General features: G+C 48.4%; 1 protein-coding gene across 15 annotated transcripts in view; it reads left to right on the top strand.

Moving 5' to 3' along the window:
* Window positions 1-14,527, top strand: part of Tenm2 (teneurin transmembrane protein 2) — a 1,136,292-nt gene extending 1,121,765 nt beyond the window's left edge. For 14 of the 15 annotated variants that reach the window (XM_039085070.2, XM_063268320.1, XM_039085069.2 and 11 more), the window contains 2 exons: window positions 10,495-10,625; window positions 12,315-14,527. In XM_039085070.2, coding sequence (XP_038940998.1) covers window positions 10,495-10,625; window positions 12,315-13,076 — 893 coding nt within the window. In that variant the 3' untranslated portion in view covers window positions 13,077-14,527. 15 annotated transcript variants of the gene reach the window in all.
* Window positions 14,528-26,736: the final 12,209 nt, after the last annotated feature.

The raw sequence follows: 26,736 nt of genomic DNA, 5'->3' as shown, positions 1-26,736 counted from the left end.
TTCTCTCTGTTAATAAACCAAAAGGCCTAGGGCTAGTAGCCCAGTCTCTCTCATGGAGGATAGTGTGAAGTAAACGACCTTCATTCTAGGTAAAGACCTAGCCTGACTTCTCCCTGTGTTGTTAATGTTACCATTAATAGGAAAGCAATGTGTTGGCAGGTCCCTGGTGCCTAAGCCCCTGTCCCTGACTTCCAGAGGTTTCCCTGGTGAAATACGTATACAGAGATCTAGCAGTAGGACAGACAGAAGGCGATGATTGCACATGCATGCATGGAATGGGGAGTGGTACAGAGATAAATAAAAACAGGACATGGGTCAGCTGCTCAATTGTGTGTTCAGAAGCATTCATATAGTAGCACCACATAAGGATACAATGGTGGATACACCAAACACTTTTCTCTCAAATTTCTCATATATATATATATGAGAGAGAAAGGAGAGAGAGAGGAGAGAGGGGGAGAGAGAGGAGAGAGAGAGAGAGAGAGAGAGAGAGAGAGAGAGAGAGAGAGAGAGAGAGAGATGGCACAATGTAGAAAGGCCTGTGTCAAACCAAGCCTGAGGAAGGGAAGTGACCCACTCTAACAAAAGTCAGAAGGCCACAAGAAGCTTGCAGATCGAAGTATAAAGAGACTCAGTAGGGGAAAGGTGATCCACGTCACAGAATAAGCAAGAAATTGATGAATTAAGTTCCCTGCCCACTCCTCCATCCATCCATCCATCCATCCACCCATTCAGAAAGGATGTATTTTAGGCATAGTAGACATAAGACAAGAGCAAGGCAAAGTGATTGTCCTCAAAAATAATAGACAAATCAGGATGTGTGGATGGACACAGACAAATCAGGTCCAACAGGTCCAATGTCCAGCAAGCAGGCAAGGGTGATATCATCTGGCCGTGCATTCTGTAGAAGAATAAAGGACACCCAAGACCAGGGCTCCCCAAGCTCAAGAGACCCACACCTCTTAGTTATGACCATAGAGGCACCCACTCTCAGGTGACCCTTTGTCCACTCCCAAATGGAAAAGAGGCCTCCGCTGCCTGGAGCAACAGGGCTGCCTGGTGTATCCCAGGACAGTTATTGACTTCCAGGGTCAACTGTATTCGTGCCATAAATATGTCACTGACAGCTCTCACACCTTTAGGAGTTGAAACCAGTGTCTGCATCCAAGCAAAGAAGCTGGAACCTTTTGTGCCCAAGAGCTATGGCTGAGCTGGTTCCTCCTGAAGTCTCACCAGGAGCCTCCGCCTGCTCCAATGCCCAACAAACCTTCCTCTCCTCCCCGTTGCTTAGCAGGACTTTGTCCTCAGCTCACTGCCATTTCCAATTAAAGTACTGCTCAGGAAGACACACACACACATGCATACACACTCACACACATGCATACACACTCACATACATACACACATACACACACTCACACACACATATACACACAAGCACACACACTCACACACATACACACACACTCACACACACACATATACACACACTCACATACTACGCACACACGCACACACACATGCACACACACTCACACACACATACACACTCACACACATGCACACTCACACACATACACACGTGCACGTACATACACATCATGGTGAGTGCTATGAAGATAAATAAGACAAGGGTTAGCCGTAGAGTGATAGGAAGTGCTCCTTTGCATAGGGAACCTTGCTGAACAGCTAGCATTTGTGTAGAGACCTTTGCGTAGTGGAAGAGAGAGGAACAGTATGTTTGAGAAGAAACCCAGCAGAGGTGGAGACGAAGTACATCTGTCTCAGCTTGGGGAATGAAGGAGCAAACATGCTTCCCGAATTCACGAATATGCCCTGTACAAATAGGCTTTGCACAGCCTTGCTTAGCCCAGACTTCTTAGACATTAATCAGCCAGAAGGGAATGAAGAGAAGCCCACAGAAGGAGCTACATAGATACCTGCTGCTGCCAAGGCTCAAATGAAACCATTCACAGACTCACCCAGACCCTCAGCTATCGGCTACATTCCTACTTCCCTGAGGTGGGGGGGGGGGATGAGAATATCAGGGTTTTCTAAATAGCAAGATGGCTTTCCTAATCTCCCGGCTTCATGGAAGTGGGAATCAAATCAATTTGAATGAAGTCCAGCCAAATTGAATCCAGAAACCATTAGAGAGTCTAAAATAAAGGGCGAATTCACAAAAGCTGCAGTAGCAGCTGAGAAGGGAAGCCAAGAGATGGCCTAGGAGCAGCCAGGCCAGGCAGGACCACACCTGCAGCCACCTGCTTCCGCCAGCGGACCCTCGGAGAATGGGCTCAGCAGAGACCACCAGATCCTTCTTGCAGGTCTAACACTGGTTCGTCCTGCATGCCCTGTCTAAATCAGCCTTAATTTGCCATGTAGGAGACTCAAAGAGTAGTTGGACCCGCTATTCACAACTTAAGGAAAAGACATAGTCAGGAGGAACTCAAAGAACAGATGCTCTCTCTCCAGAGTCCAGAGGGACTGTGCTGTTTTTCCAAACAGCTCTCTGAAAGAAGGTGGCTGCTCCCAGTGTAGGAAGAAGCCCCATATTTGCCAGAGAACACTAGGGCAGAGAAAGTCAGTCCAAAGGGAGCTGCCCAGTCTTAGACACAGTGGACCTATGCCCAGCCCGAGTGCCACCTGGTCTTCCACCATGCCCTCATGTCAGAATCCGAGTACATCCCCAAACGCCAACTCTGGTCTCACCACTCACTTGCTGTGTGACTTTATATGAGTGTCTTGAGCTTTCTGAGCCTTGGTCTTCTCCACTACAAAATAATGGCCACAATTACACTCACCTCACGGAGTTGTTAAAACTACAGATCATCCAGGCACACAGTGAGAGCTAACCGCACACTCGCTAATGAGAGTGCCATCGGAGTGTAGACACACTGGCATACTGTTCTGGGAATATGGGAGAAACCTCCAGATGCGCCTTGAAGTAAATCCAGACTGAGCTTTATCAGATGTTGTCACTGTTAGGGAAGCACAAGCCCCAGACATTGGCATTAAATGAACCTTCCAGAAGGAGCATGGTGGGTCATGTTCCCTCAGACCCTGTCTCCCTGAAGAATCTTGGATGCACAAGATGAAGGCATGCTCCAGTTGAGTGGGGTTGTGTGCTTTAATCTCTCTGAGGAGAGCCACATCCATTTCATGGCACCCCCTTTGCATATTTGCACTTAGCACTTGAAGGTGCTGTGACACTTTTCGGGGGGTGTACAGTGGTGATGGCCATAGCAGTGGTGGCGGAGGTAGTGGTGGCTGTGGAGACTGTGAAAGAGTTGTTAGGACTGGCTGTGTTACCAGCACTTGCCTCGTGGTCTGTCTCTAGGCAGACCATTTGTCTAGGGGACCTGTCTTTCATCACACTTGCCACTTCAAAGGGACTCAAAGGACCTGCGCTGACCCGGGTGAGGCCAGGATATGGTGTGTGTCTTGAATAGAGGATTCGCAGGTTTACACAAGAATCAAAGTATGTCAGAAACTTCAGAGCAGAGCCTGTGTGGAAAGACAACACTTGGGTAATGACAGCAGGGAGGGGTTAGTTTTTGGTTTGCAAGTCAGTCTGCTGCCCTGTGTGGCAGTGATGGGGAGTTCCTTCTTTTAAATGGATTTCTCGAAATAAAGAGGGGGGGCATGTTTGTTTTTAGATTAGTAAGTAAATACTAGCACAGGTAACGCCTGGGTGTGGAAGAAAATAGAAAGTCATAGCGAGTGGCCATAAATACCCAAAGCGGGAAGCCAGTGTCCCACTGCACCAAGCACCTGCCTGCCTGGCCATAGGGTGCTGCAAGAATAAAGGCCAGTCGTTTCTGCTTGATATTAACGTGTTCTCTAGCTATGTATCTCTTAGTGTGTCGGGGCATGTGTGGATGTGCACGGGCTGTGTGCATGTGCCTGTGTATGTAGATGTGTGGAGGCCCAAGATCAATGTGTCTTTCCCTATCTCTCTCCACCTTATGTTCAGAGACAGAGTCTCTTGCTGGGCCCAGAGCAAGCTCTGGAGTTTGCCTGTCTCTGCCTCCTCGTTTTAGGAGTACAGGCCTATCTGCCACATCCAACACTTCACGTAGGTGCTGGGGATCTGAACTCAGGTCCTCATGCTCACGAAGAAAGCACTTACCAACTGAGCCCTCTCCCCAGTCCCCCGGTGGGACTTTGCAAGACAATTTCAAACCTATATTCATTTTTAAAATTTTTATTATTTTTCTTTTTCTTTTGGTATTTTAAAATATAAAGCAAAGTGTTTCAGTATGGTGTCTCTATACATACTTTTTTCTTATTTGCCGCCCCCCAACTACACTACACTCCCCACTCACCAACCATTGTCCCTCTCTTCCCCCATTAGCCCACCTTCTGCTTTTATATCATATTCTTGCACACACACATACACGTATATAAGAATAGGATTCCCACAGGATGGAAAGCACAGCATTTCTCAGAGTCTGGCTTATCCCACATGACATAAGAATTTCTATCCGTTTTCCTGAAAATTTCCTGTTGTGATGTCACTTTTCTTTACAACTAAGAAAAAAATCAAGCAGTGGAGGTGCATGCCTTTAATTCCAGCACTTGGGAGGCAGAGGCAGAGGCAGGCAGATCTCTGTGAGCTCAGGGCCAGCCTGGTCTACAGATTGAGTTTCGGGACAGCCAGGGCTATACAGTGAAACCCTGTCTTGAAAAAATATATATAATTTTGTGTGCAAGCACATTTTCTTTACCCACTCATTTGTCAATGAACTTCTAGGCTGATCCCACTTCTCAGCTATTGCGGATGGCTTTTTTTTTTTCAGGGCTTTACTATATATCAGTGCTGTGTGACTGAAAACTTACTATGCAGACCAGGCTGAGACTACTTACTCTCAACTGCTGTGATTAGCGCTCTTTTTCACTCTTTTTTTTTTAATTTTTTCTTTTTTTCAGAGCTGGGGACCGAACCCAGGGCCTTGCGCTTGCTAGGCAAGCGCTCTACCACTGAGCTAAATCCTCAACCCCACTCTTTTTTTTAAAAGAGTTATTTATTTTTATTGCGTTTGCATTGGTGTTTTGCCTGCATGTATATCTGTGTGGATGTGTCAGATCTCCTGGAGTTACAGACAGTTATCAGCTGCCATGCGGCTGCTGGGAATTGAACCTGGAACCTCTGGGACAGCAGCCAGTACTCTTGAGGGCTGAGCCATCCCTCCATGACTTTCACATCATTTTTCTCTTTGTGGTGTTGGGAATGGAGCTCGTGCATGCTAAGCAAGCCCTCTGTCACTGGATCGCAGGCCCTCACCTTGCCCTGAGCTGTGCTCTCACCCCTGTGTAATTCCCAGGCCATTCAAAGACGGAATGTGTCCCCGCAAAAGACAGGTGGATCACAGATGCCAGGTTATTTCTCAGAGAGAGCAATTCTGTGCCTTTATTTACAGCAGCGTCCAACTCCTACAACGGCCCCGGTACAGGAGGGGGTCACACCTGACCCCCAACAGACATGTTTCTCAGGCAGGTCTAGAGGGGTCCTCTGTCACACTTGTGCTGCACTGGGTAGCTCTTGTGAGGAATGTTCTAGTTCACTCATTCATTCCATACACCGACTGAGTATCTGTTTCATACCAAGCATCATTGTGAAGGAGACGTCAGAGACTAAAATAAATTCTTAGGATCTGGGTATGGTAGCACATGCCTTTAATCCTAGCATTCAGGAGGCAGAGGCAGGAGGATCTCTGTGACTTGGAGGCCACCCTGGTCTTCATAGAGGGCTCCGGAATATCCAGGACGACATAGAGAGACCCTATGTAAAAAACAAGTAAATAAGTGAACGTTTAAATTCCCTCCCCTGGTAGAGCACACATTGCTGAGTGAGGGAAACAGACAACGAAGAATATTTCCCAGGAAACCCTGCATGTGAAAATGTGATTACTGATTCAGAGGAAGGCCCAGGCTCGGTGAAGGCCTCTGGGATGCAGGGGATGGACAGGGATGTGTCTTCAGTATGGCAGACGGAGTTAGCTTCAGTTACACCTGTAAGAACGAGGAGGATAGAAGAGTCAGAAAATGCTTTCAGGAAAGAGCTTAGCGGGCAGAGGGGACTGCTGTCGCGATGGCCCAGAGGTGGATGTGCACCCAACATGCACAGGAAGGAACCCAGCTTAGGCAAGATAGCACTTACCAGTAATCCCGGCACTTAAGGCTGAGACAAGAGGATGGTGAGTCCAAGACTAGAGAGAGAGGCTTTGTCTCGAAACACCAGAGAAATATGAAAGAAGATGACAGAAGACAGCAGAGAGATCGTGAGGCAGCAGGTCCTTAAGTCCTGAAAGGTCACTCAGTGACCTTGGCTTTTCCTCTGATAAAAGGAGCTCTGAAATAGGAAATGGCTCCATGTTTACGGAGTCGTCCGGCTACTCTGCTGATAAGTGGGCAAAGACTGGACACCTAAGGTCCAGGCAGGATGTGATGGTCAGGAGGGTAGAGATGGCAGACGTGACAAGAACTCGACACATATCTGTATTGTTTTAAAAGTAAAAGCAAAGAATATAAAGGAGTCCCCTACCCCCCAAAAAATATCCACACCAAGGTGACTTCAGGAAACAAAGGAACCGAGGAGGTTTCGTCAGCTGCAGTGAGACACCTAAGGCATGTGACTTTGCAAAGAGAAGGTTCATTTAACTCCCAATTTGGAAGGTCAAGAGCTAGATGATGGGCAACCCGTTCTTGCGAGGGCTACCTCACGTCATGGCTAATGACAACAGTGGAATCACGTATGTGACCACGGGCACATCATAAAGGACAGGAGAGGCCAGGCTGGACTCTTCCGTAACAGTTCTCTCAAGACTTCCAAGGGAGGGCCGGTTGGGTGTAGCTGAGTACAGTGCTTGCCTAACGTACGTGAAGCCCTGCTTTCATGCTCAGCACCACATCTGCACCAAATAAGTAACCTCAGCACAACAGAGACAGGAGGATGGGAACTTCAAGGTCCTCCTCAGCTACGCAGTGGGTGCAAGGCCAGACTGGGATACCTGAGACCCAGTCTCAAGGAAGGGAAGAAGAAACAGGACCCAAAGGGCCACATAAGAACTACCTCACACCCCAGTGACCTATGAACCTACCTCAGGGCCAAGCTTATAAAAGGTACCACCACCTCCCGGTAACACCACCCTGGGGACTTTACAGTGGGTCCTTGACATACAGTTAAACCTTACCCAAACCCCAGGTATCCAAACCAAAATTCACACATGAAAGCTCACTGTAGCATTATTTATAATGGTTTAAGAAAAAAAAGTATAAACCAGTCAGCTAATGAGAGAGAGAGACAGAGAGAGAGACAGAGACAGAGAGAGACAGAGACAGCGACAGAGACAGAGACAGAGAGAGCACACCAGGCATGTTGACACTTTAATCCCAGCACTCTGGAGGCAGAGGCAGATGAATCTCTGTGAGTTCATGGCCAGCCTGGTCTACAAAGTGAGTTATAGGACAATCAGGACTGTTACAAAGAGAAACCCTGTCTCAAAAAAGAAAGTTATTCTGTGATTGAACCACACAGTGGTTTTATATAAATTTATATAAAATGTCCAGAACATAGGCAGACTCAAGGCTGAAGGCACTTTAGGGACTGTGGGACATGGCCATACAGAATGACTGCTAATCCCTATGAGGTTTCTTTGTGGAGTCCAAGTGTCATGAAATTAGATAGTGGTGATGGCTGCCAACATTTTGAATATGCTAGAGACCACTGATCTGGATGGACACCTTAAAATGCTGAGTTTCACATTATATAAAATTTACCTCAATGTTGAATAAGACAGGGGGGAGTTTCCTTGATGGGTTGGATGTGAGGGTGAGAAATAAAGGAATCAGGATGGTGGGCAGAAGAATGAAAGTACAATTACGGGAAAAGATAGGCAGGGGGGCAGGTCAAGAATTCAGTCTGGGACCCGTCTGCCAAAATGGACAGAAACGGACAAGATACACAAGCGCCAAGCTTAGGAGGAGGCTGTGCAGACTGGAGTCAGCATCAGCCTGGTAGCAGCATACACCTCTCAAGACTAGATGACTACAGAGTGTAGAAAGCTTCTAACTGGGGAGATGCCGCCATGGGTAAAGGAGCTGCCATTCAAGGTTGGCCAGTTCAATCCCTGGGACCTCGAAAAAGGTAGAGGAAGAAAACCAGTCTGCAAAGTTGTCCTCTGATGTCCGCATGCGTGCCATGGTTTGTGCACTCCACCTCCAACATGTAATAACAATAGTTACTGGGTGAGGCGGATAGGTTCAGACAAGATAAGATCAGCATGGGGCTTGGTAATGTGGAGTTTCCTCCAGACTCGACACACGAGATTTCTGTACCATAGTGGGGGACAAATGTGTGAGTCAAAGATATGAGAGGAGGGCTGGGGATTTAGCTCAGTGGTAGAGCGCTTACCTAGGAAGCGCAAGGCCCTGGGTTCGGTCCCCAGCTCCGAAAAAAAGAACCAAAAAAAAAAAAAAAAGATATGAGAGGAGTAGCAAGCAGCGAGCATAGAGGGTTAGTATGAGCTTAGCAGGACTTTGTAAAAGCAAATGGACAGTAAGAATAAGAAAGCAACTGTTCTGGCTGGTTCAGAGTCAGAGAGAGAGGCAGCATACTTCACAGAATTCAGGTGAGTAGCCCAAGGTCATCCATCCATGGTCCCAAGGCTAAAGCCAGGGCAGGGAGACCAGTGCTCTGTAGGAAGATTTGAATTGTAGCAAGAGGAAAAAGGGACTGTTAAACTCTGAAGGCGTGGTAAGCTTTCCTAAAGGCAGATTTGAACTCCAGGGTCCCAGTGGACTATTTCAGAAATTAAGAAAGGCAGAAAGGGGGCTGGAGAGATGGCTCAGTGGTTATGATCACTGACTGCTCTTCCAGAGGTCCTGAGTTCAATTCCCAGCAACCACATGGTGGCTCACAACCATCTGATGCCCTCTTCTGATGGCTGTGTGAACACAGCTACAGTGTACCCACATACATGAAATAAATAAAATTATTTTTTAAAGAAGAAAATAAAAAAAGGAAAGGCAGAAAGGGAACAGGGAAAAGGGCAAGGCAGGATGTGACTGCAGTTCTCAGCACGCCTTGGTGAAGAGAAATAAAGAGCAAAATGAGCCCTGTCTTTCTGCGTGCCATCCTGATGGTCCTAATGAAAATGGAAGGACACTGAGGGATGAGGAAGAGCCCCCTGGGCCATGGTGAAAGGAGGTCAGGAGGCCTGAGGGGAGCTGTCCTACTTAGAAAACTTGGACTATCCACTAGGTGTGTGGGACATATAAGTCCAAATGCAGTGGCTGGGATGTTCACCTGAATAGGGCAGGACTCTTGATGTCTCTTTGAAGGACAGGAGGTCTAGAGGAATGGGCTCAAGAACTAAATGTCCGTTCATCTCGACCAGCCCTGAAGACTTCCCTCTGCAAGCCAGCTTCAGTGCAAAGCTCCAGAGCCAGTGCCCCATACCACAATCGCAGTCACCACTCATCCCCCTGGTTGGTCACTGACTCTAGCCTCCGACACACTGCCTGCCCTGTGGTAGCTCATAGGAGGGGTTGGAGAGATTAAAGGCCATTCAGAGCTCTGACGGCCCTTCAAGAGGTCCTTAAATTCGATTCCCAACACCCACATGGTAGCTATATAACTGCCATGTTATATAGGCTTACCACGCCTTCAGAGTTTAACAGTCCCCTTTTCCTCTTCCTAAAATTCAACCACCTATAACCATAGTCTCATGGGACCCGATGCCCTCTTCTTGTGTGCTGTCATACGTGAAGACAAAAACAGCCATATACATAAAGAACGTAATTAAAAAAAGCCTTTTAAAAAGAAATTCGTGTGACCTTCAAATAAAATTTTAGTTGAGTTGTCAGTGTACCAGAGTGTATGGTGGACTTTTTTTACATGTTTTCTCCTCCAGTCCTTACATCAACGAAATGAGGTGGAATCATTATAGTCTTAGTTCAATCAAAGGTTGAACGTGAGGTTAGCAGGTTAATGTAGCCAAGGTCACACCGCTGGGGCACTTGAAGTTGAACCTGTCCATTCTACAACTGGCCTTTGTAATCACAGCATAGTGGCCATCAATGGCCACCTTGGGAGAGACATCTGTTTCTTTGGACACGTATAAGAACTGGGTAGCAGAGATGGTTCAGCAGTTAAAAGCGCATGCTGCCCTTGCAGAGGACCCAAGTTTGGTTCCCAGCATGCATGTAGTGGCTCACAACCATCTAAACCTACAGTTCCAGGGGTTCTGATGCCCTCCTCTGGCCTCTGTGGGTACCATGCATCAGGCAAAACACTAATGTCCATTAGAAAAATAAATTACTTCTTAAAGACTCTCTGGTTTCAGCTCCCAGAGGTTGCCACCAGATACTGCCACCCTCCTCTCTTAGATCCCACACCCAGCTGCCCAGTTATTTTGTTCTCTTTGTAAGGCCTGCTGCAGCCTCCTGTCCCTGTGATTTCAGACGTCTTTGTTTTTCCTTCTGCCATAGACGTGAAGAGCTGGCTCGTGATGTTTGGATTTCAGCTCAGCAACATCATTCCTGGATTCCCAAGAGCCAAAATGTATTTTGTGCCTCCCCCCTATGAACTGTCAGAGAGCCAAGCAAGTGAGAATGGACAGGTAAGCAGGGTCAGGGGGTAAGCACTTGATGAGAATCCAAACAAGAGTCCTCATTCTCTTTCATGGACGCTGCCACACAGGAGCCCAGGGCCTGCTGGGAAAGGAACACTGAGGCTGGGTATAAAAGTCATGCAGAAGCAGAGACTTCCCAGGCAGAGACAATGCCATTGCAGTCCTTTCTAGTATGTCCCATATTTCTTCCCAACCTCAATGATTACCTTAATTGTGGTATCATTATCTGTTCAGTATCTACCCTCCGGTCACTCCTTGATTAACAATAGCCCAGAGAAATCCAGTGGCAACCTGCCATCTGCACTGCTGTACGACCATAACCCTTTCAGCTTTTATGGAACGCAATAAAACTGTGGTTTGCAGTTTCTGTCCCATTAAGGAACATTTTTATGCCCTACATAAAACCTCAGCACATTATGGCCCAAATGCATACAGATTGAGTTTTTAGAACATAATGTGTGCCTGGGTGTTCCTCTGATGACCGAAGGGTGGTCAGTTTCAATTTGGGTGCAGCTGAGACCTCAGCCACAAGCAGATGGGCAGCACAGGGACTGCATTGAGCCGACCCCCCTGGTACAGGACCGGGGCTTTGCTCTGTGGCCATCTAGAAGGTCTCAGCTGCTCTGAATAGTCATCCAGATTGTGTGACTATAGAGCGGCAAGGAGGAGCTGCTGGGTAATTGAGAATGGCATTCTCTCTGTCCTGCCCCTCGGGGACCACTCAGTGGATGAATAGCCATCATTTCCCTCATTCATCTAAGTGCCGTTACCTCCCAAACACAGCCTCTTCCATTATCCCAGCCTGTCCCCCAACCGCCAATTGAGACAAGTTGTCATTTGTGAGTGGAGAACGCAAGGCCAAGGAGATAATGGTGATTTCATTCCTCTGCAGAACTAGGGCCGAGATCCAAAGCAATGGACTCAGAGTGGGGAGTGTCGGGGGGGGGGGGGATTCCCTCTGGCCCTCGCAGCCTGGATCTCTTAGCCTAGAGCTCTCAAATAGGAATATGTACACAAATCACCTAGAGTACCTGGCTGGAACACAGCCTCAGCTCAGTGGCCTGAGAGCCGCTTTACTAACAGGGCTGTGAGCCCCACTGATCCGTCTACGGCTGCTCTGCGTTGAGTAAAAGCAGTGACTGTCCAAGCCACTGGTTTTGGAGCAGGGCAGATCACACAACAGTGGGGCTGCCAGCTGCTCAGACACCTGATTTCTACATCAGGACACCCGTGGGTCTGAAATGTACCCAGAGAGCTGCTGCCCCACAAATGCAGATTGCATCTAGGCTCCCACAGTCGAAGGGGTGCACAGCCCATGTAACAGAATCAGGCAAGATGGAGAACCTTTTTCTCCATCTTTCTGTGAGTGGCATGGTGACAGAGTGAACAGCGCGCCCCATTAGAGGACTGGGAACCAGCCCGTCTGCCCAAGTTATAAAAGGTAGGGCTGGGGTTGGGGATTTAGCTCAGTGGTAGAGTGCTAGCCTAGCAAGCACAAGGCCCTGGGTTCGGTCCCCAGCTCTGAAAAAAAAAAAAAAAAAAAAGGTAGGGCTGTCTCAGTACATGCAGGCTCAGCAGATCAAGCCCAGAACAGCCCTCAGTGGCCATCCCTGTACCTCCTGCTTCAGAACTGCCAACGCTACCTTCTGACCGTTCCTTTTTGTCTTGTGCCCATAGCTCATTACAGGTGTCCAGCAGACAACAGAGAGGCATAACCAGGCCTTTCTGGCTCTAGAAGGACAGGTCATCTCTAAAAAGCTCCATGCAAGCATCCGAGAGAAAGCAGGCCACTGGTTTGCTACGACCACGCCCATCATCGGCAAAGGCATCATGTTCGCCATCAAAGAAGGGCGGGTGACCACAGGCGTGTCTAGCATCGCCAGTGAGGACAGCCGCAAGGTAGCATCCGTGTTGAACAACGCCTACTACTTGGACAAGATGCACTACAGCATCGAGGGCAAGGACACACACTACTTCGTGAAGATCGGCGCAGCGGACGGTGACCTGGTTACGCTGGGGACCACCATTGGGCGCAAGGTGCTGGAGAGCGGGGTGAATGTGACCGTGTCACAGCCCACGCTGCTGGTGAACGGCAGGACTCGAAGGTTCACCAACATTGAATTCCAGTACTCCACGCTGCTGCTCAGCATACGCTACGGCCTCACCCCCGACACGCTGGATGAAGAGAAGGCCCGCGTCCTGGACCAAGCGCGACAGAGGGCCCTGGGTACTGCCTGGGCCAAGGAGCAGCAGAAAGCCAGGGACGGGAGAGAGGGCAGCCGTCTGTGGACGGAGGGCGAGAAGCAGCAACTCCTGAGCACGGGACGGGTGCAAGGTTATGAGGGCTATTACGTGCTTCCGGTGGAACAGTACCCAGAGCTGGCAGACAGTAGCAGCAACATCCAGTTCTTAAGACAGAATGAGATGGGAAAGAGGTAACAAAATAACCTGCTGCCACCTCTTCTCTGGGTGGCTCAGCAGGAGCAACTGTGACCTCCTCTCCTAAGGAGACGAAGACCTAACAGGGGCACTGAGGCCGGGCTGCTTTAGGACCCCAAGTGGCAAGAAAGCTCACATTTTTTGAGTTCAAATGCTACTGTCCAAGCGCAAAGTCCCTCATCCTGAAGTAGACTAGAGCTCGGCCACAAATTCTGAGGAAAACAAAACTAAAGGATGAACGAATGAACCAACGAACGAACGAAAACACACAAAAATGTTTCAAGGTTCCCCTAAAATATGACCCACTTGTTCCGGGTCTAAGGCAGAAAAGAGACACAGAATAGCCAAAAGGAAAGGAACAGAAAAGAAACACATTAAAACAACAACAATGACGACGACAACAACAAAAAGCAAACAAAAAGACAAACACACTGACCGTACAAACAAAGAAATGAAGACGAGAAGGCCTCACATCCTAATACCTCACTCATTCACACGTGAGCAACACAAAGACATTCACAAGGGCCGGCATCACCAGACCAGCTGAGGACGACTCAGACTGACTGTTGGACAAACCACTTGCGACGACGACGTTTTCGTTTAAGCAAATACAGGTGCATTTAAAAAAAAAAAAACACGACTTTGGGGGTGATTTGTGTGTAGCGCCTGGGGAGGGGGGGCACAAAGGCGGAGGATCGAGCACTGGAAATACTTTTTAAAGAAAAAGAAAAACACAAGAAAAAAAACAGTATCAGAAGTCAAAGCGAAACAATACCGTCCGGCACTTAACTCTCAGGTCCCCACTTAGTCAGGCCTGAGCTAATTTATTTGAGCGCAGAGAGTGTAAAATTTAATTCAAAATGGTGGCTATACTCACTACACATAAATCTCATACTCTTTTTGTCTTTGGAGATGCCATTGTGGACAGTAATACGCAGTTACAGGGTGTAGTCTGTTTAGATTCCGTAGTTTGTGGGTATCAGTTACGGTAGAGGTGCACCACTTGTGACTCTGTTGCTAACGGTTACCACTTCCGATCGCCCTGTACATACATATGCCGTAAGGCACAATCACTGTTTCAGACTTAAAAGTTATTATTAGTGTGTTTGTTTGGTCCAGAAACTGAGACAATCACATGACAGTCACCACGAGGAGAGAAAATTAAATAAATAAATAAATAAATAAAAATAAATAAATAAAAACAAAAAAATTTTAAAAAGCGGAAAAAAAAAACCACACACACACACACACACACACACACACACACACAAAAGTCTAATAAGAACTTTGGTACAGGGACCTTTTTGTAATATACATGTATGAATTGTTCATCGAGTTTTTATATTAATTTTAATTTGCTGCTAAGCAAAGACTAGGGACAGGCAAAGATAATTTATGGCAAAGTGTTTAAATTGTTTATACATAAATAAAGTCTCTAAAACTCCTGTGGACACTGATCTTCTGTGGAAATGCTTTCTGGTGCGGCTTGCAGGGGTTCTCAACCTGTGGGTCACGACCTCCTGCAAAGGGGGGGGAGTCACATGTTATTACGATTCGGAACCACAGCAAAACTATAATCGTGAAGTAGCAATGAAATTGTTTTGTGGTTGGGGGTGGGGGTGTCACCACAACATGTGCTAAAGGGTTTCGGTGTTAGGAAGGTTGAAAGCCACTCCAATAAAGGCTAGAAAAACAGGGACGGATACAAAAAGCCTGAGCCGGTCCCAACGAAGGATCACTTATCCCAAAAGTTTAGAACCAGGAAAGCTAGTGATTTAGGGGTTTGTTCGCTTGCTTGCTTGTTTTGTTTTGTTTTTTTCACATCATAGAATAAGCACAAGTACATAGTAAGAGATAGGAAGCTAGGGCTGGAGAGATGGCTCAGCGATTAAGAGCACTGACTGCTCTTCCAGAGGTCCTGAGGTCAAATCCCAGCAGCCACATGGTGGCTCACAACCATCTGTAATGGGATCTGATGCCCTCTTCTGGTGTCTGAAGATATAGCTACAGTGTGCTTGTATACATAATAAAGAAATTTAAAAAAAAAGAGAGATAGGAAGCTTGAAATTCACTTATGGTTCATATACGTCATACCCAGAGCCTGGAGGTCACTATACACTGTTCAGTCTCTTATTTCAGAAGAGCCTCTCTCTAGCTCAGGCTGTCCTGAAGGAACTCGCTATGGAGACCAAGCTCAAACTTGCAGAGATCTGCCTGCCTTTTCCCCACCAAGTGCTGGGACTGAAGGAGTGGGCCTCCACACCTGGCCACAGTGCTTTGAATAATTTTATGCTTATAGCAGAGGTTTATAGTTTGAGGTTTTCTAGTTATAACCTTGTATCTGGGTTCAAAAACTTCAGGGGTTTTTTGTTTTGTTTTGTTTTGTTGTTGTTGTTGTTGGTTGGTTTTTGTTTGTTTGTTTTTGTTTTTTGTTTTTGTTTTGTTTTGTTTTGTTTTAATTAGGGATGCCCAGCCTATCCTTGGACCATCTTGGGGGGAAAAAAAAAACTTTTTGTTTTGGTTATGGAGGAAGGGCTCCTTCTGTTTGTTTTATGGTGAGAGGGAGGGGACACTGAGACAGGGTCTCACTTATCCAAGTGCTCCTCAAACTGCAATTTAGTCTAAGTTGACTTTGAACATCTGATCCTCCCACCTCCACCACACAAGTGACAGACGTGTGCCCCCATACATCTGGAACATCTGTGAGTGCCCCCTGCCCAATGCTCTGGTGACTCTGAGACTTCTCCACTCTAGGGGGCAGGAGAATCTGGCCTTGGTATGTGAGGCTGTAAGGACCCTCAGACCCGCCTGTACATGGATAGATTTCCCCCCCTTGCCCTCCTGTGACACCGGGGACCTCTCTGTCACCACTTTCTAGTTATGAAAGTCAATAGCAGACTATCTAGGGTGGTCGCAGGTGGCTTTGGAAGCTTGCACACAGTGTGGCTGTGTATTCATTGATGCATTCTTCTTCCCAGCTAGATCAACTTACCTCCAAACTTAAACACATTGGGCAAATCAAGTAACAAGAACCCTTTGGGGTTTTAATCTGTTTTAGATTTATACCACTCCTACAGCTAAAAGAGCATCAATGGCCTGTGTGAATCTGTGCTTTTCTGGGTTGCTACTCTCAGTATTTCCACAGAATGCCCCACCTTTCATTCACAGAACTCACCACAGCGACTGACCAGGCTAAGGCCCGGGGTGCAGAACAGAAGGAGACACAAACCGAGGCTCACGCCTCATGAAACTTGCAGGTAGATAAACGGGGAGACAGGAGACCAAAAATAGCTCCAGAAATGAAAACAGCAGGGGCGTTTCAGTGCCGAGAACGAAGACTTATGATGCAAGGGCAGGTTCTGAGGGTTCAGCAGGAGTTAACCAGGCGAACAGAAGAGAAACCCATTCCCGAGACAGAGACCAGAGAAGGCAGAGTAACTGTGGCAGCGAGAGCAGTCAGTTCAAGGATGGGAAGGGGAGTGGTGAGGCAGGAACATAGGAGAGCCGGTTGGGTCCAGAAGATGTGCACGTTAAAGTCTGAATTCTATTTGTCTGTCTGTCTGTCTGTCTATTTGGCCTGGATTCCTTTAAATAATAGTAAAAGGAAGCCATTCGTTTCAGTGCCGTAAATGCTGTGGTGTGCAGAACATATACTGAGGCAGCTAAAACTGTCTCATAAACGGGAGGAGGAGGAGGCTGAGGGGTCCTTGACTCTAAGGTAGAGGAGGTGTCAGCACCTCAGAGGACAGGGAGGTAAGCTGAGCATCAGGAATTCAAGACTGCTGTCCCGGGTCATTCGCTGTGAAGGTGGGAGGCGCTCATGGACAGCGTCCATCTGGTATGGGGAGGAATCAGACTCAAAGACCCCGTGTCCATAACTTCTCCTAGAAATCTAGCTACTTGGTCTTTTGCCCCGAGACCCTCCTGTAATCTACAACTCTCTGCCTTCCTGGTCAGTTTCCAAGTGGGCTCCATGAGCAGAAAGGGAGGCAGGGTTCGCCTCACCTAAACCAGGCCTCTGGAGTTGCCCAGAAAGGAACATGGATCCAGAAGCGTCCCTCTCAGATGCAGTCTAAGAAGCCTGATTCCCCGGCTGTCCTGGGGTGGGGTTCTTGTCCTCAGAAGGAGTGGGTAGAGACAGCCGTGAGCTGTGGAATCGGGAGAGGTGGTCACAGAACAGCCTCAGATGCTGGCGCTGGACACTTCAGTGCAAGGGACTAGAAAATGTCTCACTCGGTAGGTGCACAGACAAAGTGGCCCAGGGAGTTGACCGTGGGTCACAGGTCACTCATTCAATCCAAGACGCCTATGCCCCTGCAGCCTCTTGAGTGCTTCTGGGAAGTACTTATCAGAAGAATTTCACAAGCAGGAGAACATCTCCTCTTTGGGGTCCATCATCTTTAAACTATCCCTTAGATTTCTATCACGTACCTGTGGATCTGGCCCAACACTGTACAACCACGAGGATGCATCCATAGGAGAAGGAAGCAGCTCAGGCTGGAAAGTTCCTTACCTCTCCTCAGGTTGGGACAATGACTGATGGAAAGACTGGAGAGTCCAGTGGTTATCTCAGGATATACACTGTTCTGACTCAACTACCGTAGGCTAAATATAGAAATGAGGCTGGAAATATGGCTCAGTGGTATAACACCTTTAGTCCTGGCATTCTGGAAGCAGAGACAGGCAAATCTCTGAGTTCAAGGCCAGCCTGGTCTATAACCAATTTCCAAGATACATGGTATCTTTAAAACTAATAATAATTAGTGTGATGTGGGAGGGCTAGAGAGAGATGGTTCAGGGGTTAATGAACACTGGCTACTCTTCCAGAGAACCCTGGTTCAACTCCCAGTGTACACATAGCAACTCACAACCTGATTGTAATGTTATTTCCAAGGGATGCATCGCCCTCTTCTGGCCTCTTCAGGGACTGCATGCAGATAGGCAGGCAAAACACCAAGTAAATATTTTAAACTGTGGAAACTAGAAAAAGCAATTGCATCAATTAGATTAAACGTATTATCTGCTTAAAGAGACAACTCAATACAAATTAACGCCCCATCAAAAAACTCATCTCACGTAGCAGTGTACTGTGTCTCGGGGGTGAGCCCGCTGAGGGTTAAATGAAACATGGAAAGTGTTTAATATTACTTGTTTTTATCCTATTTGCTCCAAGCACAGGGTTTGGTTGTTTTTTTTAAAGAGTGGGGAGGGGGGCTCTCATGCAGTAGCTAGACAGGATTAGAGGACTGGGCCTTCACCTCCACACGCTGTGTGTCACCTTGTCAAGAGCGCTTCCCCTCCCGCCCTCCCAGGTCCAGGGAGCTGCAGCAAGTGCTTTCTGCACCTGACCTGTGTTCACGGCCTTAAGGAATTGTCAGGAAGAGTGACATTTAGAAGGTCGAGGGTCTCAGCTATGCGACGTCTGGCTGTCCGAGTGGGAGAAATCAGTTCAAGCATTTATCCATTTATCGACATCCCCAGTCACTGGGCACAGCTCGTCCCCAGCACTGTCAGAAGTGGGCAAAGCAAAGATGAATAAAACCTGCTCAGAAACCTCTCAGTCAGGTGTGAGATGGACTCACAAGGCAGGCGCGGGATACACTGGGGTCAGAGCCGGTGGGAAAGTTGACAGACTAGAGCAAGAAGCCGGGAGAGGACCTAGGAAGCGCAAGGCCCTGGGTTCGGTCCCCAGCTCCGAAAAAAAGAACCAAAAAAAAAAAAAAAAAAAAGAAGCCGGGAGAGGACCCTGTTGTCTCCGTGAACGTCTGATCTGGACACCAGCAAAACAAGGCTAGGAAATGAGTCAGAGTCCACATAAATGGAGAGAGTACAAGTAGACCGATGGAAGGTAAAAAGGCTACGGGGTGGGGGGAGTGAGGGGTGAGGGGGGTGTAATCTGTGACATCACCTAGGGAATGAGGGAATGATAGTTGGAGGTTTACATGGCAACACAAACGCCCTGGGTTTCACCCCGAATCATCTGGGAACCTTTGCCCCCAAGGCCCACTTAATTAGGATCTCTCTAAATTTGAAGCCAGTTGTTGTGGCCCTCTGGGCCCCTTCACTTGCCCACAGCAGGAAACATTAGAACCAAAAAAAAAAAAAAAAAAAAAGCCGGAGGGTCGGGGCCTAAAATAAACCCCTCCTCCTGCGGTCAAAAGGACCAGGTGTGAGAAGCAGGCTTCAAGCTAAATCATCTCTGTTCATGGGTCGTGAGGTTTGTGCTTGGGGTTCTTATAAACGGGTAGATATGAGTGGAAAGGGTACTGTCAGAGAAGAGGGAGAAGAGGGCAGAAAGGGCTGAAGAGGGATGGTCCTTCCCGGGCCCCGACCTAATCAAGGAAGGAAGGAAGGATCTGTAACTTCTTGGAGTTGGTATCTGAATGGGTTGAACTGAAAACCAGGTATTCTGCCAAGGCCTTGCTCTGGGTTCTTCACCCCCTCCAGCCCCTAGGTGAAAGGACACTATATGGGAGGTGGGACCGGGGGGGCGCAATTAATAAAGACTGTTCTGCTCTGCCCTGCGCACACCCCAGCCCCACGCTGAGTGCTGAGATAGCTGGGCAGCCTTGTTCCCCTCGGACCCCACTTCAAATGCTGTCTACACCTTTCTCCAAAGCCCGGCTTTCCCAAGCCTTGATCTCCTCCCTTTGGCCACCAGATGGCAGCCTTTCCCACTAAATCTTGCCAGGCTCTCCGTTGACCGTGAGGAGGCTTGCCTCTCGGGGGTGGGCTACAGGAATCTAGCTAGCCCTGGAGAGAGAGAAGTCCGATTGCACAACAGCGAGGGAACAGAGAGATTCTCCTTGCAGCTTCTCAGGCACAGCTTTCCGAACGTCCTTCGCATCCCTAGTGGTTACCTCACTTGTTTCTCCTTCCTAAAATAAAAATAAAAACATTGCTGTAGCCTCGGCACTTAGAGGTGAAGGACTAACAGACCGGGAGTTCAAGGCCAACCTTGTTCAGAGCTATAGCGTCTCAGAAGGAAGCTTCAGTTGAAATCCCAACCGCACCCCCTCTCCAGCTAAGTTTAAGCACTTTCCCCAACTTCTTCTCTCCACCCACCTTAAAGTTTGGGAGGCGTTACCTCCAACCTCCCTACCCCCCACCCCTCCTCCCCTCCTCGGCCTCTTCTCTCTCTGAGCCCAAGCCCAAGGGAAGTAAAAGTGACCTCACTCTCAGACCCTGTCATTCAAATTAGCTGACCTCGCTTGAACCTCCCACACACTGGGAGGGAGGGGAACAGACCCCTCCTAGATGGCTGAACCAGTCTCTTCCTGCTATTGGTAACTATCTCTGACCCCAGGGTTGGCCACTCCCTCCGCAAACCCTTATCTTGGCTTCATCTTCAACAAAAGCAGTTTTATCCTGAGGTGAGAGCCCTTGGCTTGATGGAATCTGTCCTGTTTACAGTGACAGGAATTAAGACAGAACATCCGCGTTGTAAAAGCCTTTACTTTTAAAGAGGACGAGGGCGTAGAAACAGACCCCAAAGAGCACCACAGTATTAACCAAGAGATTTGTATTCACCAGTGACCAAACCTGGATTTAAAAGAACACTAGGAACCCAGGGGCGTGGCTGATGTCAGGCATGGGAGATTCAAGGGCTAAACGGATGTCCACAAGGAAGTCCACCTTGACTCCAACACTCTATTCTGCTTCCCTTGGGATGTGGCCTTTCTCCCAGAGAGGTTTCCTCCCCTTGCAGGAAAGGCGGTTGCTGCAGCCCAAGCCTGCATCCTTATAGCAACCATGGCAACGGCAGAGAGACCCTGCCCCTTGCTTCTGTTGCTAGGAAGTCCTTTAATTGTCGGATTGTAATAGGTGAGAAGTGGAAGGCCTCCCTGGAGGATCACTGCCTGAGTAACACTCAGACTCACACCTTGTCCATTCTGTCCCTAATAGGTCCGAACTCCTGGTGCTCAGGAAAAAAAGACGGGTGCTGGGACGTGGGATGAGGACACAAACCAGCCATTCAGGAGCAGGGCACTGCCAGCTGACCACACAATAGTGGAGATGCTAAGAAAAAAAAAAAAAAAAGGCAGGCCCCTGACTCTGTCTTGCTGGGCGCAGAGTGAACAAGAGAGGGTTTGCAGGCACCAAACTGGAATAGTTCAAACTTGGCTAAGCTTCCCAGCAACCTTCAACCCACATACCCTCAGCACACCAGGTCCCTTCCTCCCTGTCCTGCGGGAAAGCAGGAAGTCACTCAACATTAGCCTGTCCGCTAGACAGGGCCATGTCATCGTGGAGGGACAGGAAGCCCTTCCATTCCTGAATCTTTCTCCCTTCCCCACTCTTGATGGTTGTGCTCTCCTGTGTCTGTGGGCAACTGTCAGCGAAGTTCTGCTTGTTAAGCTCTGAGATTAAATGACACTTGGGGTCCTGTGGCTTTTCATTTGTGGGAGGCTAGCATATAGCTTATAAGAGATGTAACGTTTCTAGCACACTGTGCACACGCATTTACATATACAATGTGTGTGTGTGTGTGTGTGTGTGTGTGTGTGTGTGTGTGTGTGTGTATACAGATATGGGGGAGAAAGAGAGCAGCCACCCTGGCCTCTACCTACTATGTTCCACAGTCACATACCTCATATCACCACCACCACCTAGCTGTGGTAGCCCTTCTAACACTTCTAAATGTTCCCTGGGATGTTACAGTCTTCCCCATTGGAGAACCATTGCCTACTGTGCTCTATCCCCATCCCCAGCCCCACCCCCACCCCCACCTTTGCCTCCTCTCTTCAGATTTCCAAAGAGAAGCCTTGGACCTCTGATCCTATAGGCCAATTTACCCATAATCCTCTGTGTTCTGAAATCCTCCCAGTTTTCTCTTCTAGACCACAACACCCAGAAGCTTTGTTAGCTTTTGTTCAAGACGAAGTCCCACATTATACCTCAGGCTGGCCTATATAGCTAACCTTGAACAGACGACCATTCTCCTGCCTCAGCCTCCCAAGTATCCTTCCGTGGCTGACTATCCCATTGAGAAACAAAGAGCCAGTGGTGCTTCCTCCAGCTCTCCCCACCGCCAGCCCTCCTGAGGTGTGGGGCTGAGTGCTCTGAAGCCAGGGTGGCCAGATTCTGTCAATAGCCAGAAGTGTTCCCGTGTGTGTTGTCCTGCCAGCTATCAGAGCAACAGGAACAAGAAGATCAGGGAAGAGGAGTCCAGGGTTTTCCATGCACCTTTCCCCAGAGTGAAAATGGCTGGAGTCTGAGGTGGCAGGGCAGTGTTTCATTTCCTCATCCTGTCACGTCCCACGCCAAAGACCACACAGCTCCATGGAGTCCCATGGAATGGTACGTTAACGGTGCTCCAGCAGGGTTCTCTGGCTGTCTTGGAGCTTGATAGCACTTGCAGAGGGAGTGTGAGCTGGTGTCCACCAGTCCCCAGCTAGTATGACTTCAGGACAGTGCCTTGAGGAGATGGCAGTCTCACGAGCATGAATCCATCACGCCATTTTTCCTCCTTGCCATAGCCTGGCTACGTGTGACTTGGTCCTTGCAGCCTGTGAGGGGAGGGGGGAGGGCACCATCTAGATTCCAATGCTTAGGAGAGAAGGCTGAACCAATAGAAGGCCTGGCCTGCTAAGTGGACCCTGAAAGGGACTGCAGACTTTATCGTGAGGTCAGCATGTGCCGCATGGGGCCCACGGCAAGAGCAGCATCTCTCTAGCTCCAGGGAATTCCAGCATTCGTTCATGTGCCTGCCCAGTGAGCTTCAGTTTGCATCTGGGTCTATGTGTACACGTATGCAGGACTCAAAGGGTGGGCTGCATGGGGGAAGGACACCTCTGTGTTTGTGTAATGCATTGCAAGCCACTGGGGGCAATGTGCATAACACAGGCTTCAGGAGGCGTGTAGGCCACATGTATCCAGACGTGAATAAAAGTGGATCCGAGTGTGGGGAGGAGAGACACAATGGGGTCGGAGGGCATTCGTGGTGTGTGACTAACGGAACGTGTACAACAAAGGGGTACGGGAGACGCAGCACACACCAGGCGAGTCGTGGGGGTTTCTTTTTCTTTTCCTTTTTCTTGAAGATTTATTTTATGTATGTGAGTACGTTGTTGCTGTCCTCAGACACACCAGGAAAGGGCGCTGGATCCTGTTACAGATGGTTGTGAGCCACCATGTGGTTGCTGGGAATTGAACTCAGAACCTTTGGAAGAGCAGTCAGTGCTCTTAACTGCTGAGTCATCTCTCCAGCCCCGTGAGGGTTTCTATTTGCTCTCTGATGTTCAGAGGCATGTCTGTCTGCATCAAGGACAGACAGGAAGTTAGAGTAGAAAAGCCCAGGGCATCTGACATACACTGTACACACATAATGGTAAAAGGGAAATGCAGGAATCTTCCCTTTCTGCTTTTAGGTAAGGTCAGCCCTGTCCCCATGGAAATATGGCAAAACCATAGGGTTTTAGAACCAATAATTTTCTTAACTGCTTTCCCCTTTGTTATTTTATTTTGCTTGGTTACCGTATCACTTTTATTATTCTTCACACAGTGACTTGTTGCTGGGGCCTAATGTTCTCACAGAATCATAGGAAAACAAAACTCATCACTTCTTAAATAATTAGATACCCCCAAACAAACTTACATAAGTTAAGAGAATGAATAAATTCATCACTGTCCATGCAAATGTTCCCCAAACAGCCCACCCTCTGAGACTTGCACGTGTACACACATACACACAAGCTGAAGCTCACTGGACACTCGGTATATGCTGCTTTGCGCATGGGCAGGCACACAATGTAGCCTGGAATTCTCTGGTGCTAGAAGGATGTCGCTCTTGCAGGCCCCAACCGGGCAAGGAACAACCCAGCAGGGGACAGGAGGGCAAACACCAGAATGAAAAGTGGGTCTTTAGGCTCAGACTTTAGACAGCAAGAGAGAATCAGTGTTCAGGAGCCTTGGACAGAAATTCTGGGGCAGCCAGCTGTCAGTTAACACTCTGCAAAGATTGCTGCACCCTGCTCGCAGAGATCCACCAGGCTGGGGATTTCTCTTCCATGGCCTAGTCTCCTCAGCCACCAAGTGACTGAGCCACATGGACTAAGGACCAAATTAAGATAGGCAAGCATGGGGTATTAAATGTCCACCAAGGAAACTGTTAGCTTGAATACAAGGTCAAAGTCAGATGCAAGCTTCAGGAACAAATTTCTTTTCTATAGCTTATTCAGTTATTTTCATGAGGCCGCCATGAGCTGTGTACATTTGCCAGGGCAGACTGATCCTTCAGAACCATCTCATGCAGTAGACGGTTGGTTCCTGCGTCGTCCATCCAGAAGTATTTGCAGTGGGCGATGGAGGGGCTTGGCTAGGTCCACTCCTGCCTGTTGATCCGTGTATGCTGGAAGGTGGACATTGAGGCCAGGGTAGAAGCTCTTCTCCGAGGAGAAAGAAGATGTAGCAGTGACCAAAATCCAGTGCAACATGACATAGCTTCTCCTTAATGTCTCACACACTCCTGACTCCGCTACGGTGGTGAAGCCAGAACCCTGCTCAGACAGGATCTCCATGATAAAGTCTGTCAGGTCCCAGCCAGCCAGGTCCAGACGCACGATGGCTTGGGGAAGGGCAACCAGAGTCCGTGACGGTGCACATGCAGGCATGCATGAGAACAAAAATGTGGTCACGTGCATAGATCCTAGGAGCATCTAAGGACATACAGAGACAGCACTGCCTGAAGGGCCACATACATGGACGGGTTTTGAAGGCTTCAAACAGCCCCTGGGTCATCTTCTGTCTGTAAGCCTTGGTGTGTTGCGGTAAAAATAAAAAGGTGTGCGCATCGTGACTGGTTCCCGAGCTCATGCTCCATGCCCTCTCTCCTGGGTTCCTCTGACTGGGACAGTTCAGCCTCTTTCCAGCACAACGCCCTGTCAAGCCACCCTGCACTCACTCACAGCTCCCTTGGCGGGTTGCCACCGTGCCACGCATACACATCCCAATTCTGCGGGGCGGCCAGTGCGTCCCGCCACACACTTCCTTGAACTGAATTAAGTTGCCACACGAAAGAACACACCACACAATAACCCCCTGATCCAGTTGATAAGATATAATTGCTCATCTAGACAACACAAAATCCTGTACACACCCATCCCTTAAAATTAGTCATAACAACCCGTAGAAGAATCTTTTTTTTTTTTTAGATTTATTCATTTATTATGTATAAGTACACCGTAGCTATCTTCAGATACACCAGAAGAGGGCACCGGATCTCTTTACAGATAGTTGTGAGCCACCAGGTGGTTGCTGGGAATTGAACTCAGGACCTCTGGAAGAGTAGTCGGGTGCTCTTAACCGCTGAGCCATCTCTCCAGCCCCCGTAGCAGAATCTTAAGGTTTGGCGCCATGTTCCCCCGGCTCCGCGCCCCTCTCCTGCTTCTAAAACTTTGTTCCCGCCCATCCTTTCTTCTCGACCAATGACGGGCCTCGTTTTATCTTGTCTGCCTTCATCTGTATTAATGACATCAACCTACCTTGGGGTTCAGGGGAGCCTCTGTCAGAAGCACCAGGTGCTCCTCAGGAATCATGCACAGTTCCCGTAGGACGCATGGTTCCTGATCATCTCTATGGTGTCCCAGTTAGCGGCCACGCTGTGCCTGAGAGCAAACTTCAGGTTCAGGAGACCCCTTTTGCCTGGGCCTCATCTCCCACGTAGGCCCACCATGATAATCCTGGTGAAGGAGAGGCCCGATGACAGAGTATGGCTAGGGGGTATTTTGGCCAGCAAAGCAAGCTCTGCTCATGCCATAGCCATTGTCAGCGGCAATCTCTGCGATTTCTTCTTCCACTGATCACAGCGGAGCCTGGAGCGACAGAGCAGAAACAAGACTGGCGGGGAGGGAAAGTCTCTATTTGCGTTTGCAAATGGTGTTTTGTTGTTGTTTTGTTGTTGTTGTTGTTGTTGTTGTTGGGGTTTTTGTTTTGTTTGGTTTGGTTTTGGTTTTGCATGTATGTTTGTGCAGTGTGTGTGTGTGTGTGTGTGTGTGCGCGCGCGCGCGCGCACACACACGCCAGAGGGCTTTTGATCTCATGGAATTGGTTGGAGTTATAGATGGCTATGAACTACATGTGGATGCTGGGTACTGAACCCAAGTCCTCTGCAAGAGCAACAAGTCCTTTTGTTTTGTTGTTTTTAAGCATGTGTGCATGATTCCTGAAGACACCGTAGCTGTCTTCAGACGCACCACAAGAGGGCATCAGATCCCATTACAGATGGTTGTGAGCCACCATGTGGTTGCTGGGAATTGAACTCGGGACCTCTGGAAGAGCAGTCAGTGCTCTTAACCACTGAGCCACGACAGGTGCTTTTAAGTGTGGAACCGTCTCTCCAGTCCCTTTTTGGGGTTGGGGATTTAGCTCAGTGGTAGAGCGCTTGCCTAGGAAGCACAAGGCCCTGGGTTCGGTCCCCAGCTCCGGAAAAACAAAAACAAAAACAAACAAACAAACAAACAAACAAAAAAAACAGAGCAGTCCCTTTTTATTTCTTTTATTCTATGTGTATGGATATTTTGCCTGCATTGTGTGTCTGTAGTGCCTAAGGAGGCCAGAAAAGGGCATTGGATCCTCTAGGGTCAGTAATCCAAGGATTGTAAGCTTTCATGTGGTTGCAGGGAATTGAACCCAAGTCCTCTGGGAAAAGCAACCGGTGCTG

This window comes from Rattus norvegicus, chromosome 10 (assembly GCF_036323735.1).
Source record: "Rattus norvegicus strain BN/NHsdMcwi chromosome 10, GRCr8, whole genome shotgun sequence".
Lineage (NCBI taxonomy): Eukaryota > Metazoa > Chordata > Mammalia > Rodentia > Muridae > Rattus > Rattus norvegicus.
This window is presented reverse-complemented; position numbering and strand designations above follow the sequence as displayed.